This window comes from Gymnoscopelus microlampas (genome assembly GCF_963454915.1).
Source record: "Gymnoscopelus microlampas genome assembly, chromosome: 24".
Classification (NCBI taxonomy): Eukaryota; Metazoa; Chordata; class Actinopteri; order Myctophiformes; family Myctophidae; genus Gymnoscopelus; species Gymnoscopelus microlampas.
Genome location: NC_139961.1, coordinates 35,910,500 through 35,927,184, shown reverse-complemented (window position 1 = coordinate 35,927,184; position 16,685 = coordinate 35,910,500). Strand labels below are relative to the sequence as shown.

At 42.4% G+C, this 16,685-nt stretch overlaps 1 protein-coding gene across 3 annotated transcripts in view; it reads right to left on the bottom strand.

The window, feature by feature from the left end:
- LOC311040893 (NACHT, LRR and PYD domains-containing protein 1 homolog) overlaps positions 1-16,685 on the bottom strand; it is a 34,385-nt gene that overhangs the window by 14,331 nt on the left and 3,369 nt on the right. For all 3 annotated transcript variants that reach the window (XM_084051276.1, XM_084051274.1, XM_084051275.1), the window contains 7 exons: positions 15,606-15,772; positions 15,143-15,275; positions 14,192-14,241; positions 13,798-14,012; positions 12,997-13,247; positions 10,761-10,874; positions 10,387-10,528 (listed from right to left, as the gene is read on the bottom strand). In XM_084051276.1, coding sequence (XP_083907402.1) covers positions 10,387-10,528; positions 10,761-10,874; positions 12,997-13,247; positions 13,798-14,012; positions 14,192-14,241; positions 15,143-15,275; positions 15,606-15,766 — 1,066 coding nt within the window. In that variant the 5' untranslated portion in view covers positions 15,767-15,772. The remainder of the gene's footprint in view (positions 1-10,386; positions 10,529-10,760; positions 10,875-12,996; positions 13,248-13,797; positions 14,013-14,191; positions 14,242-15,142; positions 15,276-15,605; positions 15,773-16,685) is intronic.

Below are 16,685 nucleotides of genomic sequence, written 5' to 3'. Positions count from 1 at the left end.
TCCTTAGTCTAGGGAATGAAAGGACCGTGACATCAGGTTGAAAAGCGAATTGTTGTTTTATTATTGTGACCTTTCTTTTGGTTTCTTTTAGGTTTTAAATGATATTTACAGAAGAATCTTAATGCAATATTTTACAATGGATGCAGCTTTTTACATACTTGAAAACAACCCCAGACGCAAACCAATAAACAAACAAAACAACCTATCTATCCTTACTTTTAACCCTCCAACTATCCTAACCTACATCAAAACAAAAAGTACAATGGGAATCTAAACTAATCTATCTGTTCTAATCTACATAAGGCAAAAGGTTTGGTTACAAAAAGCTGGCGCTGGTGGTTTGTTATCCATACAAAAAGGAGAAAATAGTGGGTTCACAAACTCAAAATGTGAGCACCTGTAGAGCACAGGGGCTGCCAAACTTTTAGCACCCCTACTGCAACACAGCACTCAGTGGACAGCATGTTACACCATGTAACACACTGACAATTTGCACAGCTGCTCACAGCTCTTAAATAGGAGGTCTTCTTCAGTGATTGGTCCAGGATGATTGAAGGTGCCTAGCCAATCAGTGGCAGCCAGGTCTCCTCCACAGCAGGACCTGAGCTGAATGAATGCATGTCACGGAGCATACCAAACCCTGGGCAACCCATACTATAGAAATAACCCTCACATGTAACAGGGGGGGAGAGAGACAAACGGACAGAGGGAGAGAGAGAGGGACACACACACACACACACACACACACACACACACACACACACACACACACACACACACACACACACACACACACACACACACACACACACACACACACACACACACACACACACACACACACACACACACACACACACACACACACACACACGGAGAGGGAGAGAGAGGGAGGGAGGAGGTGGAGGAGTGTGTGTGTGTGAGAGAGAGCTTGTGTGTGCATGAAATGCACTGCAATCCTTACGTGCATAGCTGGTAGCACGTCGCGTTTAAGTAAATCTCTCCACCAGAGACACAAAAGTTAATCTCATCTTGATCTAGCCATTGCACCGTGTCGAGTCTCCGAAAATCTGTACACGCTAACGGTACGTTTTAACAGCGGGCGACTCTCGGGCGATGCCGGGCGACATCGTCCAAAAAGATAAAGAAAATCCATCTTTCATCGCCCCCCCCCCCCCCCCCTCCGCCCACTTCGCCCGATCGCCAGTAGTTGCCGGCTCTCATAGACTCTCTTTATATTTTGGACGATGTCGCCCAAGAGTTGCCCGCTGTTAAAACGCACCGTAACGATGCGGCCGTGTCATGATCTCGCCCCTAAACACGGTCGCCCCGGATCGCACCGAACGGTCTGGGGTGAGCAATCTGCACCTAATTGTCTCGCCCCTAAACACGCTCGCCCCCGATCGCAACAAACGGTCTGGGGTGGGCGATATGCTTCTAAACAGGTGGAGAGCGTTTCTTTGCTAAGGACGCCCATGCATTCTCCACTGTTGAACGTGCACCCTTTAAGTGCATAACTGCATGCACATAATTATAGTGTTGTTGTTAAGTTGAAATAATAGTTGTACAAGTTGTAATAACAGTGTTATAATAACAAGTCCCAACCCTATACGGCTGTCGATAAATGAACACATGCCGTCGGTGGGAGAAGAGATATTGTGTGTTTTGGACAAACAGCAGCGTAGTGCTCATGTTTGTTGTGTGAAGCTTAATGTCAGAGTGTTTGTGTTGGAGCGCCTCAGTGCGGCTGCAGAGTTCATGTGCAACCTCTGGCTGTGGCTTCAGTCTTCCGTTTTCCTTCGCCATGTCTGTGTCTGCCTGGGTGCGCGAGCGACATGTTCGCTGTTCGCCATGTGTTGTCTGCCTCAGCCCAGGGTTGCCAGGTTGCGCGACCAACACGCAATGCACACATACAATTCGTTTGCATCTTTCCTTTTCGTTTTTTCTCCCTTTGTACTCCATTAATCTCAGAGCTAGAACACACTAGGTCTCCAGGGACCCCCAAGGGGTCTGCGATGTTTCGCAGGGGACCGAAGCGGTCCCTGATGTTTCACAGGGGTCCGAAGGAGTCCGCGATGTTTCGTGGGGGTCCCAAGACTCCCAGGGGGTCTATGTGGGACCGAGGTGGGTCCCCACTGGGTTGCCCATGTGGGCTTTAGGTGGGTTCTAGCTGGGCCCTAGGTGGGCCCCAACTAGGCAAGTCTATGTGGGACCGAGGTGGGTCCCAACTGGGACTGGGCCCTAGGTGACACCCAACTAGGCTATTCTATGTCGTACCAAACCTTATTCGACAGACAGGGGGACAGACACACAGGGACAGAGAAAGAGGGGAGCACAGGACACTCAGCATTGCCATGTCCTCTGATTATAAGCGGATTTGCCTTACTTTTCACCACAGTGTTGCCATGTCCAAAAATTATAAGCGACTTTGCCCTACTTTCACACAATACTCTCCCTCACACTGTGAGGTGGCTGTAAGTTGGATCTGTGATGCGAAGTGTACGACGCGTCACGCTAGATGTGAGGGCCGTGCAGCGGCCCGAACTTCTAGTTTTAACAAAGCACGCACACACGGAACGCGGGGGAGAGGAAAACAAAATGTTTGAATATGGATTGTTTACTGTACATACTCGCTTTCTTACTCGTATATATGATGTTTTAGCATATTAGTGTTTGTCTATACATTTACACAAGACATTAATGGAAAGTTGGAAACAAGCCCTGAGGGCTTATCTGGGTTATGGAGGCCTACGCACGGACGCACGCACACACACACACACACACACACACACACACACACACACACACACACACACACACACACACACACACACACACACACACACACACACACACACACACACACACACACACACACACACACACACACACACACACACACACACACACACACACACACACACACTTATTAGAGAGTTAAATACAACAAGACAGGTCCGGACATAAGTACTGGTTAAATAAAGCAATATGCCACTAGAGGTCACCGTTCACAGTGTATTTTATAATGGCTGAGGGGTGTAGTGAGGCAGGAGGCGCTATAGATGAGTGCCTCCAACCTTCTCAGCCGTTATTGCTTATTATTGCTTTTCTGAAAGAGTTACAAATATGGCAACATGAAAATCATAGACACGTCCCTATTAAAACAGTTCTTAATAATTCTCTACAAGAACAACTTCTACAAGAAAGTAGTTCCCGGCTACCAGGAAGAGCAACTTCCTGAAAGAGACTAGTGCCTGTTTACTCAGCCAAACAAACACAAAGAGAAACAAAACTTCACTGTTAGCTCCATCTCATTGTAGCTAAGATATTCTATAGAAACTACTACGTCTGTGAACTTCCTGTGTAAACTGCTACTTAGCCTTGTAGCTGAGAATCCAGCAGAGATGGTTTGCATGGGATGGGAAGCGGTTGTTTTCTTTACAAGCCCAGCCTGTAAGCCGTCCTTCACGGGCGGTGCACGGCCGGGGCTTGTAAGGAAAACAAGCGCTCCCCTTCCCTCGTTCAGCTACAATAATAATTGCTGCACACGCCACCATAACCAAAAAGGTTTTCTGGAAAATTGCCAGCCCTGCTCATACACATTTACTGTACCAGCACTTTGGTCAATCTTGGTTGTTTTAAATGTGCTTTATAAATAAAGATTTGATCAAGAGTATGAAAAAGAGTATGTCTGGCTTCAAGTTTGGTCCTTTGTGTGTCAGAGATGTTTCACCAAAACAACACAGTAGCGTTACGTTGTCTTTTGCATCTGTTGTCGCATATGGGATATGGAAAGTGATCGAAAAGGAGCACAGATTAATACTGTATAATAAAAGATGTTTCCCCTGAGCACAGTGGAGAAAATGGATTAAATTATGGGAACTGACTAAGGTGCAAACTCAAACTACGCTGTCATGGACCCCATTTGATATGATTTCCATCTCAGTGGGAACCCAGTCTAGGCTACACTGTAAACAGGCTTAATTTAACTCTGTGTGGATCCTTATGGGTCCATTTGGTTCCATTTGTACACTCTCAGAGTTACAGACTAGTAAGCTAAACTTTTCAGGGTGCAACCCCCCCCCCCCTAAACAAATTATTTGAAATGGGGACCCCCCACCCTCACAAGCACTTGGAATTGTAGGCATTACATTTAGTTTGACTTGGTTCCACAGATAAATATTGTGCAAATAGCCTCAAACGCCTCACACTGCGAGGCGTTGTGATCAGCTATTTTCACAATGTTTGCCTATTACGTAATATTTGACAATTTGGCCAATCTGGGATTAAAAAGGTCTTTAAAAAAGTCATTAAATTATAACTTTATAAATGTGCAGATGCCCTGTATACACTTATACTGTATGTTGGTGTGTTTACTGTTGAGTGAGAAAACTTTGTTGCACATTAAGCTAATCATCTAGAGACCCCCCAAAAATATTTCGGAACCACTGGGCTATGAGTGAATTTGGTTCCATTTGCTCACTCAGAATTAAATTAACACTGAGGATTTTACAATGTAGATTGTAGAAATATAAATCTTATCAACAGTCTATCAATTAACAGTGATGGAAAGTAACTAACATGTACTCAAGTACTGTACTTTTACTATTTAAATTGTTTGATACTTTACACTTCTACTCCACTACATCTCAGAGGCAAATATTATACTTTTTACTCGACTACAATTATTAGAAAAATGCAGTTACTAGTGTTGTATATTTCATAACATAACATACACATTTAAGCCATATGTTAGAATTACTATAGGATTACACTACTTTTGCAAGTAAAGTCATGTATAAATGATTTTACTACAGTCACAGACAGACACAGTCTAACCGTCTACACTCCTGGGCTATTGTTGTTCAAGAGGAAGCCTAGCCTGGCTATAGGTGTGAAGGGGGATTTACATCTTCTAAGAGACTTCACTCCCTTCCTCCAGGCACTTGCAAATCAAATCAGCCAATGTTCAAAGGACTTCAGAGCATGATCAACAGGTGGAGGCTTGACCCCCACCCCACATGAACCGTTTGCATTGTAATGAGTGTGAGCGACATTGTACTGTATAAGAGTGACTGTAAGTGACTAGTTAGTTAGTACTGTTGTCCCACGACGTGAGGCTGCAGGGAGCTTCGGCTCCCTGGCTCCTTCTGAAAGCTGTTTGTACTCTGTTTGTGCTATGAAATAAACTGGAAGAAGTAACCTCACTGCTGGAGTGATGTCTCATCCATTCTTCACCATTCATTCCCATCTCTGGAACATCAAACTATCTTTACAATATGGCGTTGTTGGCAACTTCAATAGTGCAGTAAACCTGTAAGTCTGTGGTTTTAAAAGATACCACACTAGTTACTTTGTAGATTATTAATACAAAACCTACATTAACCACTTACAAAATATCTTATTTTCTATCAATTACACACCCCATGAAGCTTTGAATTCATGGAGACTTTTTAGTTTTTGTCACATTCCTGATACTCCAATAATTTCATCAATGACGTCAGACTTGGGTTATTATCTCCATATATGGGTTTCCGGGCATCCTGACACAAAAGACCAAATACTCGACTGGTTGTTTAACCTGATTCAAGACCCGCTGTGATGGTATCCAAGCAGGAAGTAAACCGAGATGCCCCATGGCAATCTAGGGAGAAGGAGAATCAGTGGGAACAAATCCCTGGAAGGTGTATATTTGGGTTGCAAAGCCAGCGACCTGGGATCTGTATTGTCAGCACACACAAACACCACAAACTATAGGCCAAACTTATCAAGTTTGGCCTGGTTGTTTGTGTGTGCTGACCGCGGGTCCACACCACCATCTTGCGTTGCTGTGAAAGGTGGGGTGTGAGGGGGGCAGGTAAAGATCTTAGATCTATCCCAGAAGGCATTGTGTGGACCCATAAGGGTCTATTTGGTTCCATTTGTACACTTATAGGGTCTAATAAGTCAATAATCATAGGGTCTAACTTAGGGCTGGGCGATATGACCAACATCTCATATCCCGATATAGCTCATTTTATATCCCGATACGATATACATCACGATATAGCACATTTTTGGTAAATTCAATTAATGAATAATTCACATAAAATTGCAATGTGGAAATGCAGTACTTTTTGTTCAATAAATAAAAATAAAATTAAACAAATAATTACCTTTTTGTGTAAACAATTCACAGCAGTGAAATAAGTAGGTCTTTCACTTATGGCTCCAGAAGCATATTTACTGATATCCAGTATTTAGCTTATGTAGATTAACATTCAACTAAAATGTAACACTTTTTTGTCTCACAAGGCAAAGTCCTCTCCTACTGTACATTGTATTACTACTACTCCTTGGAAGTGAAAAACTCAGAATACATAACGCAGTGGTGGAAAGTAACTAAGTACTGTACTTAAGTACAATTTTGAGGTATTTGTACTTTACTTGAGTATTTCTAATTTCCAATACTTTAACTTCTACTCCACTACATCTCAGAGGCAAATATTGTACTTTTACTCCACTACAATTATTTAAAAACTTTAGTTACCAGTTACTTTGCAGATATAAATTATAATATTATAAAACCTACATTAACCACTTCAGACCTATTTTATAGGCTATTTGAAAATAGCCGATCTACAAGCTCACAACGCGCCACGATGCGACGCGTTGTGAGCTTGTAGATCTGCTATTTTCAAACATTAGTACTTCTTTTGGTACTTTAAGTACATTTTGATACCAATACTTTCGTACTTTTATTCAAGTAAATTTTGAATTTGGGACTTTTACTTGTAACAGCGTACTTCTACAGTACTGCAGTATTGATACTTTTACTTAAGTACAACATTTGCGTACTTTTCCCACCACTGTGACAAAGATACGGTTCATAGTCGCTTCTTTTGGGCTTGTTTTCATAGACAGGGTTGCTTATTTCTCTCACAAAACCTGGCAACACTGACCAGGAAGTGCTTTGCATCGTATTGTTTACATTGGATCACAGCATCCAACAGTAGTTTGATAATGATGGGGAAAATATAAGTTACACTTACAGAAACAAACATAGATAGGAGCTACACTACTTGTGTCGCACCGAAAATAATGTTTTACCGCTACGCGCGGCATCGGGGACTTGCGCAACACGGCCGTTCGACAAACTTTAAATACTCGTAGCCGACGGAAAGGGACCTAACTCTATGAGAGAGAGAGGGGGGGGGGGGGGGGCTCGCTGCCCTCTCGTCCCGCGGGTGCTCTGGGATTAATATTAATATTATATATATATTAATACTATATATTGCGATATAAACGATAGAGCTTCCTATTAAACGATAGACATTTTCTATCGTCCAGACGATACATATCGACATATCGCCCAGCCCTAGTCTAACTGAGTACACTAGAAGCTCGGCCCTGCTACGCAGGGCCTCGCGTCTAGCCCGCCGCCACGCCCACGTAGCGCCCGCGGCCACTTGGCAGCGCATATAAGTGGCGTAGCGTCATGAGGGCCAGTGGGGCCGTGGCTCGGTCAGTGAAGACCCTGTAGCGCGGATGATATGTGGCATAGAGGGGCAGATTTTAAATCTCCAGAGGAAACATCCGTGGGCTACCATTGGTTCAGCGATGTGTGTGGTCGCCCTGCGGCCCCTCCTCCTCCACCAATGTGGAGGAGGTAGAACAGGTAGAACCCAGTTAAAGCCTGCATGGGCAAACCCGCCTTGGTCCCACATAAACGTGGCTAGTTGGGGCCCACCTAAGGGCCAGGTAGAAGCTACTTATAGCCCGAATGGGCATCGCAGTTAAGACCCACCTCGGCCCCACATAGAATTGCCTAGGTGGGGCCCACCTAAGGGCCAGGTAGAGTCGGTGGGGACCCCCCACAGGCCAATGTTAAAATGGTAGCACTTGTTCCTCAACATAGTGTGAATGTGCGTGCAAAGTTGACCACAATCGGAGGCTGCATTGCAAAAAGCGGCCTCCTGGTGGCACTATAACAGGGCCATGTGAAAGAAATGGGGCAGAGGTTATGAATTGGCATCCAGGGAGTGTGTGTGCACAGTTGCGCTGCGATCAAGCCAACGATGCGGGAGATTAGCTATCCACAGACGGACGGACAGGGGGTAAAACATACTCTCGCGCCATGCCTTTCGGCCTGGCGGAGACAATAAAAAAGCTAAAGGAAAAGACCATTACTGCAACAAAAGTAGTCAACAAACTATACTATAAAACATTGGCCACATTGTCAAATAATATAAGGAGGCAAACATGTTGAAAATAGCCGAGCTTGTAGATCTGCTATTTTCACAATATTGACTTGTGGAACGGAGTCAAACAAATTGGGGGGGTCCCCAGTTCAAATATGATTATTTGGGGGGGGGGGGGGGGGGGGGGGGGTAGCCACTGCCCTTATCGGACCGAAATGATCTGAAATTACTACATTACCATAATGCAGCCTAAACGTGCGTTGCACGGGGCGGTCCTGCCATTACGTTAGTTACTGGAGTTGTGGAGCTACACCAGAAGACACATAAGGCCACAACATACACCATCTACAATGGACTAACGGAGCAGCAATAATAACATTTACCGCACGAACGTGCATTGTTGACAAAGTGATTGCACAGCCGCTGCAGGCATGACAACCACGTTAGCGTTAGCTACATGCCAACTATCACAGCGCCCTGTCCGGCAATAGATATATAAACACTACAGCAAGCTCTCTGAGATGCCATTGTCTGGAAACTGCTCTTAGCGTGACACGACCAATGAGAGTGAGCGCTTTCGTTGTTGCTAAGATACGGTGCATGGCACACGGCGTCTCTGCCCCATAGCTTGTAGATCTCTCACACATGATTGGCGTAGGCTGCGTTGCCAGGTCTGACTTTTTGTACAAGCAATGGTCGGCGGATTTTTTGACGCTTTTGGTTGCGCTTGTTTCGCGCACGTCAGCGCGACGTGGCAACGGACGTGGCAAACGTGAAAGGGTGGTCACTGTTTCGCAGATGATGATTGGCTGGTGAGATTGACCACCCGGAAGTAAATTGCGAGCAGACACTTTATGACACTTTATGATTATTAGAAAAGGAGGCACATGTGAAGGTTGAAAATTAAGTAGAATTACTTATATAGTTTTGCATGAGCGATTTTTGTAGCAAGTTGGGAGTAAAATGGAGCAGTGCTTTGGCCGTGAGTTGTTCCTTAGTGGTTGAGGTTCCAAAGGCGCACGGCTCTCTGATTGTATTGTTGGGATGTACTCCACTACTGGTATATACACCGTACAGTATAAATCTGTTTTGTTCACATTTGTATATGTGCTCAAAGAGTGACTTTGAAAGACAATTCACCGTACAGTGCCAGTCAATGAGGAGATGTTTGGGGGGGATATCAATTTCTAATCAATGGAGTAGCCTAACAGAGAAAGATATCTCACCAGTTGGACTAGTTCCATAATGACACGTTGCCTACACAACACAAACTTCTAGCAAAGTGTCATTGCACTTCAAGGTTTCTGCCTAGTAGCCTTCCTCAGAGCTCTGATGAAGGCTACTAGGCAGAAACATCATCATGTTTGTTGATAGGTGTATAGATGTATAAATGCAACATAATTGTGCCTGTAATTAGATTCATACAATTGGCCTATTAGTATTACTTGCAAAAACGGCACATCTTGAACACAACATCCAATCATTCCCAAATTGCAATAACATGTTGAGGGCCCTCTGTAGAGTGTGTTTACTGTACATATATGTTTTATTGCAAATAGTGTTGATGTCAGGATATGTTATTGTATGTCTTTAATTGTCCCTATGAATTGAATACACAGGACCACAATGGAAATAAGCCCTCAGTGCTTTTTGTGTTATCATTTTAGCACCATTGTATAATCGTACCACTGAACTGTTTGCAAACTGTTAATAAATAATTAAATCAACCAATCAAAAGAGTGCACCTCCAAAAACACTTTCACTCATGGCCATAGGGGGCACCACAAACGTGAGCAGGGTTTCCTCCACCATCTGTGTAAAGGGCCGTTCACACAGAGCACTATAACTATGAAACATATATGTCAAGTGGATGGCAGAGTTCACACCAAGTATAAAAAAGAACAATGGTGAATGATATAGTTATTGTTATAGTGCTCAGTGTATTCACACTCCATGTCATTAATCCAGGTCATTAATGTGCAACTAATACCTATACTAAAGATGGAGAAATAAAAATGTTTTGTTCTACCCCGGGTAGGGATATGTCCTAATTTTGGGGGGTTTGGTTCCTGCACTGACAATTTGACCACAACTTACTTGTGTCATTGCCCTCATAAAAGTAAATATTTAATGTTTATCAAAATATCAAGATAGTTATGATGGGGAATATCAATACTACATCCAATAATTGCATAAATGCCTTTACCTTTCAGGTCAAATGTTTCCTTCCAGACATGTTTGGTGTCAGGTCCCAGTAATGTCAATGAGACGTCTTCTGTATGGAGATCCAACCAGACCTCAAATGTTGGATGGAAATTTGGTCCATAGTGCAGATGATATAACGCAGCCTGAAAAAATATATAACTATTGAAGTTTTGTACTGTATTGTATTATTTTAGTAGTGCTAATAGTAGTGTTGTTGTTGTAGCAGAAGAAGGAATAGCACTAATATTGATAATAGTAGTACTAGTCCTAATAATACTTAAAGTAATTGGTGGAAATGATAGGATATCAGGTTCCCTTACTCAGAGTTTAAACATTCAATAAACTATGGCAACATTTTTATGTGTTATACTGTACCTCAGGTTGTATTGTTGTATGTGGATGGCAGAGCAGGCTGTAGAGTTTGTTTTGGCTGAGAGCGCATTTGCCTTCCATATCAATGCGTAGATCCTCTTTATGTTGTACTTGCACCTACAATGACACCAACACAAGTTGACCAGATAGTTATTATAATCATAATGTCTAGTATGTGTGCATATTTTTCAGGCTATGTACATAGGCTACTTCACCAGTCTATGTTAACTTAAAGAACAGGGTATTTTGACATTGCTCTGTAAACTTTGGCCTTAGATTTGTTTATAAGTGTGCAGACACGTGCATACTAGCCTTTGGTTGTCTTATAAAAATCAGAGGCTGCAAAATACTCCAACCGAACAAGCGACGTTTTTTGGTTTCGCAGTGCTTCAAAACTTGGCTGAGTTCTGAATGCACGACCCCACCCTCTCAGTATTCTGCCAGAATCTCTGACGTGCTTACATCATTTGTCCATTTCTGCCGACAGACACAGTGGACAAAGTGTGTGCTATCTCTATAATTAATTGCCATCTTGGTTGTTTGTTGTAATATATCTAAATGTGTAATGACTAAGCCTCCCCCAGTCAGTCGAAGACCCCTCAGTTGACAGAAATTATTTTATTCTATTAAATGTTTTACCGATTGATTTCTTCCCAATATAGCGTCAGTTACTAGCTATAGTGTCACCTACTTCTAAGTGAGTCTATCTACTTCCTGTTAGTAGACTTAATAAAACCAGTGTTGACTAATTATATTAAGTTTCTTATTTTGAAATCCGCCCATAATTTTTGAGAAAATCTTAATTTCAGTTGAAGCCAATCCATTATAAATTGATGGACCACAATGGAAACAAGCCTCCCAGGGCTTATTGAGTTATCCTTTTATCATAACCTATTAACAGTACTGATTGTACCGTTTACAATCCTGTTAATAAAGTATTCAGTCAATCAATCTTGACACTGGTCGAAAGTAAACAAAAGAACGGACATGGAGTTCAGTCCTATATAAAGCAAATTGTCAAATATTCACATTCAAATCCCAAAATGAGTCCGGTACAGACCTAGTACATTTTTTTTATTGTATTTTTTTTTTTTTCCATTTTCCAATTTTAAAAAAATAAATAAATGAAAAAAGTAATTGAAAAAACACGGCCCCTCACGCATTAGGAGGGCAGGATGAGTCACCAGAACCAAGGACGGGTGTTTTTGATGAATCTAACATGGTTAAAATGAAGTTTGAAGTTACAATGGTTTGTATAGGAAGGGGGCGTGTCTGATAAAATGAATATCAAATATCTAAATAATGAATCAAGCAACTTAAAAACTGTCTGGGGGGTTCACAAAGGCCTGAGTAGATGATAAAATGACCTGATTTCTGAACAGCTTCCACCCGGCTACCTAGCCTGGCGTAGCTAGACTATATCACTGCGTGGATGTGAGTCTGGTGCTTCCATGAGGACGTTTTGTTTCCCAAGGGGCGGGATCAAAACAATGTCCCTCGACGCAATTGGTTAGACCTACAACCAACTACCAATTACAGTCGCCCATATTCGAATACTGGGCCCTGATTGGTGCCCCACGTCTTCTGGGACAGGAAATGGATTCTCTATGGAGCTGTGCCAGACCCAAATCCCAGAGTGCAATTTTTTTTTGCACTCGCAGATTCGTCTGGTCCCAGGCTACCGGCTACCATAGAACTGTTGAAAAAGGCCTGAACACCACCTGTGTCCAGCTGGCCTGTTACACTGGAACACTTTCCTTTGACGCTGCTTGTTTTTCCTTTCGTTGGATTACCTCCTTCATGTGGATTGTTCCCCTATGAGAACTACTTAATGGATCTACCATGTGGATTGTTACTTGTGAAGTGTTTGCCTGGACCTGCCGTGTGTGTGCTGCTACTTTGTGCAACTTATGTTAACCACATGCACATACCTGATGCTTATTATGCTATGTGTATACATGTAGATAACTTGATTTTTATTGTTTTCCTTGCTCTGCCCCTCTTCAGCTCCTCTCCCCCTTATTTCCTTTCAAGTAAATTTAAGCGACTGATTTACGCCTGCAAACCTGTGATGTGACAGATAAATCTGATTCATGAAATAATCATGAAAAAATAATATGTGTGTGTGTGTGTGTGTGTGTGTGTGTGTGTGTGTGTGTGTGTGGACGTTGGTTGGAGTATGCTGCAGCCTCAAAAGATTCAAATTGAGATACTAGCCCACTTAACAGACATATTTTACCTCTTGCCAAGGCAGATCGCTCGGCAGCAGAAATACACTCAATATCTGTCTCCGACCTTCCGGTGGTCGAAGGAGCAGCAGAACTTGACCTTGTTTTGGACTTGGACCGAAAAACATATCCTTAATTTGAGAGATAATCCCAAAGAGAGACAGGTGGGTGACATTTATAATCACATGAGTCTGGGTCACTTTCAGTGGTTTTAAAAGGTTCCTCTCCTCATCTGTGATGTGGGCCACAGACGGGTCATCACCTGTGAAAGTGTTTTACAAGTGAAACATTATACATTTCATTTTAAACAAAACCTCAATGAAATGTGTGATTCTTTAACAACATGTGTAAACCGACTAAATTCAGCGGGAAGATATGTGCGGAACATCACAGACACTGCAGACAAAATTGCCCCCTCCCTCCCCATTTCATATGAAAGTAGAACATCAGAGTTATAAAATGAAACAGAAACTACACTATAGAACTGATGACCTGAGAATTTTAAATTGAAAGACAAAACAGGCATTCCCCTCTCTATTCATTCACACATTTTCCAGTCTAAAATATCTCAGAAGACATTGCATCTCAATGTTTGTAGCTCCAGCATCAACCAAGGTTCTTTTCATTGTTTCCATTATTGTCTATGACTATGTTTTCACCCCTGTCCGTGAACAGCTACTCTCCGGCACGGTTGGACCGATTGATCAAATATAACACACCCCACAATGAATTTCAAAATATTGTCTGTTATACTGTCACTTTGAACAAGAAACTTGAAAACTATTGGACAATGAGAAAGAGCTGCCCCTTACACAGTGTGACCTCACAGCGTGGCAGGTGTAGCTGGCAGACAGACTTCTGAGGACACTTGATGTCAAACAGAGGACCTCCAGGAGTCCCTCCTGTTGACTGGAGCCACCTTTCCTCCCACTGAACAGTCCTGTAGACGACTTCTCCTTCCCCTGTCGTTTTAAACAGCAGCCCTGTCACCCTGCAGTGGAAGAGCCCTGCTCCGGGCGACTTGAACCTGTGACACAAAACATGTTTATTGATATACTCTATTGAATTCATTATGTCTCATCGGGCCAATTCTTGCATCAGTTTTTCACAGTGGTCGGTTCAATAGAAACAACATGAGCTGATGGCCTCAGAGACACAGGTTCTACATCTATGAAGGAAGGTATGAAGCTGTTTAGGATGAGTTACCTGTATTCATTGGTTGTGTGTGCTGTGCTCACGCTCGGCGAAAAACTGGTCTGTAAGACAGAAAGCAATAGAAAACAATAAGGGCCCCATCTTCTGCCCGGCACCATGCCGCTTAGCACCGAGTGCAAAACACAGTTCATATCATCCCCCAATGCAGTTGTTAAATTCAAATCTTCCACCCACGTTGTCTATACCAAATGTGACAAATACATGTAAAACAGCCTTAACTCCAAAAAAAATAGTTGTTAGCAGGTTGTAAACCTGCTCTAAGAAGAGGCATACCAGTAGTCGACACATTACAGATTTGCATTCGACACATTTGCGACACCCCCCGCCCCCCCCCCCCCGGGCGCCCCCCCCACCCTGCAGCGAGCAGAGGGCCATTAGTGGTCTCAGCTGTGCAAACAAAAGACCTGATTGAATGGAATGTTAAGGCTGCTCTCTGAAGCTCTCTCTCTCTCTCTCTCTCTCTCTCTCTCTCTCTCTCTCTCTCTCTCTCTCTCTCTCTCTCTCTCTCTCTCTCTCTCTCTCTCTCTCTCTCTCTCTCTCTCTCTCTCTCTCTCTCTCTCTCTCTCTCTCTCTCTCTCTCTCTCTCTCTCTCTCTCTCTCTCTCTCTCTCTCTCTCTCTCTCTCTCTCTCTCTCTCTCTCTCTCTCAATGGCTGAGATTTTAATTTAAAGACAACTTTTACATTTTGTGCTGCAGATTGGGGCAAAAAAAGCCTGCCGCAATCTGCTATATTATGACTATGTCATTTCTTGTTTTGTACTTGTTTAGACACAAATTAAATGCATTTACAGATCCGACAACGGGCACCCTGACAAGGCCCCCCGACATATTATTGGTCGGTTTGTGTAATCATTTTCAACTGAATGGTGATGAGCTTGAACAATGAAGATGGACATGCTTGGCCCCTCACCGATGGTCATCATCCAATCATTTTGGGACTCACCTTGACATTTACGCAAGTGTCGAGCAATGTGTTGCCTGGCTTCAGTTCCGGGTGGATGATGGGAGGGAAGAGACTGTTATATGTAGCATAATCTGCTGGATATGTCCCCACAACATTTTGTCGCTGCTTGTACCTGTATAAGTAAGTGACAAATTAAAACGTATTGAATCTGAAATATGTATCCTTTAAAACGTCATCACCACTTAGTACTTTCAGAATCAGCTTTATTGTCACATCACAGATTTACAGAAGCAAAAAAGTGTGTGAATTTTTTTTTTGTGCATAGTTCCCATCGTATCGTTATTTCCATAGAAGAAATAAAGGGAAGAAGGGGGAGGGGGGGGGAGAGATCAAACAAGAGAACAATAAAAAATGAAAAGTCATCTACATATTTACACATGGTACCTGAGATAAGATATAACGGTGCGTGAGCATAGCAGCAGATGTATACTTTTGCACTTACCTGTCATCGAGACATAATTTATTGGCCAAAATCAATCTCCAATGAAGAGGGCTTGCCTTGGCCTTAAAAGCTTGACCAAATCCACCTGCGCCAATCCCCTTCCAGTCCTTCAGACCCTTCTCACCAATCACTGCAAAATCTGAGTTTCTGGACTCTGCCATTGTTCACTGGAGAGAGGTAGAGGATTACAATGAGAGGTCATTCATGTACCACACAAAATATGAATAAATAAATAATGCAGAATACTGGATACCGATTGAAAAATCCTTGGCCGATACCGATTACCGTTTTTTTTTAAGTCTGACCTGCCGATACCGGTTTTACCGATACCGATTTCTATTTTCTAACTAGATGTTTTTCAGGCTGAGTACAAGTACTTAGTTTTGTGTATTTGCCAATACAGAGTACCAATAAACCAGGAAAATAACACTTAAGCCATATCATAATAGTACAATATCCAAAATCACAGACGATATCCAGTCCAATATCATGATATGGCTATAATATGATATGATATGGCCCTAACTATGCAACAAAAGTCCTAAAGTCACTACAAAAACAATTAGAATTTTAAAAAGAATATTACTGCAGCCTATATCATTTATTTTTTTATTTGTACCATTGCTGTCATGGCTGTCACTGTTATAGAGGTGCATGATTTTGGCAAAACTTATTATCTGTCCATATTGAGATCAGTTATTGAAATTATTATTTATTAAAAATGGCAATCTTTTTTAACAAAGAAAATCTTATCTTAATGCAAAATTATTTTCTTATTTGAACTAAAAGCAAAAATAAATAAGTACGTTTTTTTTACTTTAACCACTAGCATCCCTTTTCTGAGGACGACTAAAGCCAAAAATAGCAGATCTACAAGCTCACAAGCCAAATCGTTACGCGGCGGATAAAAGCATGAAATTTGATACAGATGTCCCTTGGGTCATCCTAAAACATCCTAGAAGGGGTGCCCAAAAAAATCTTATGGACAAAATTCAAAATGGCCACCTAAACTGTTGACCGTTGACTCAAAAGACACCAAAAGAATCTCCAAAAAGCATAACATTTGGCACATATGTCCCT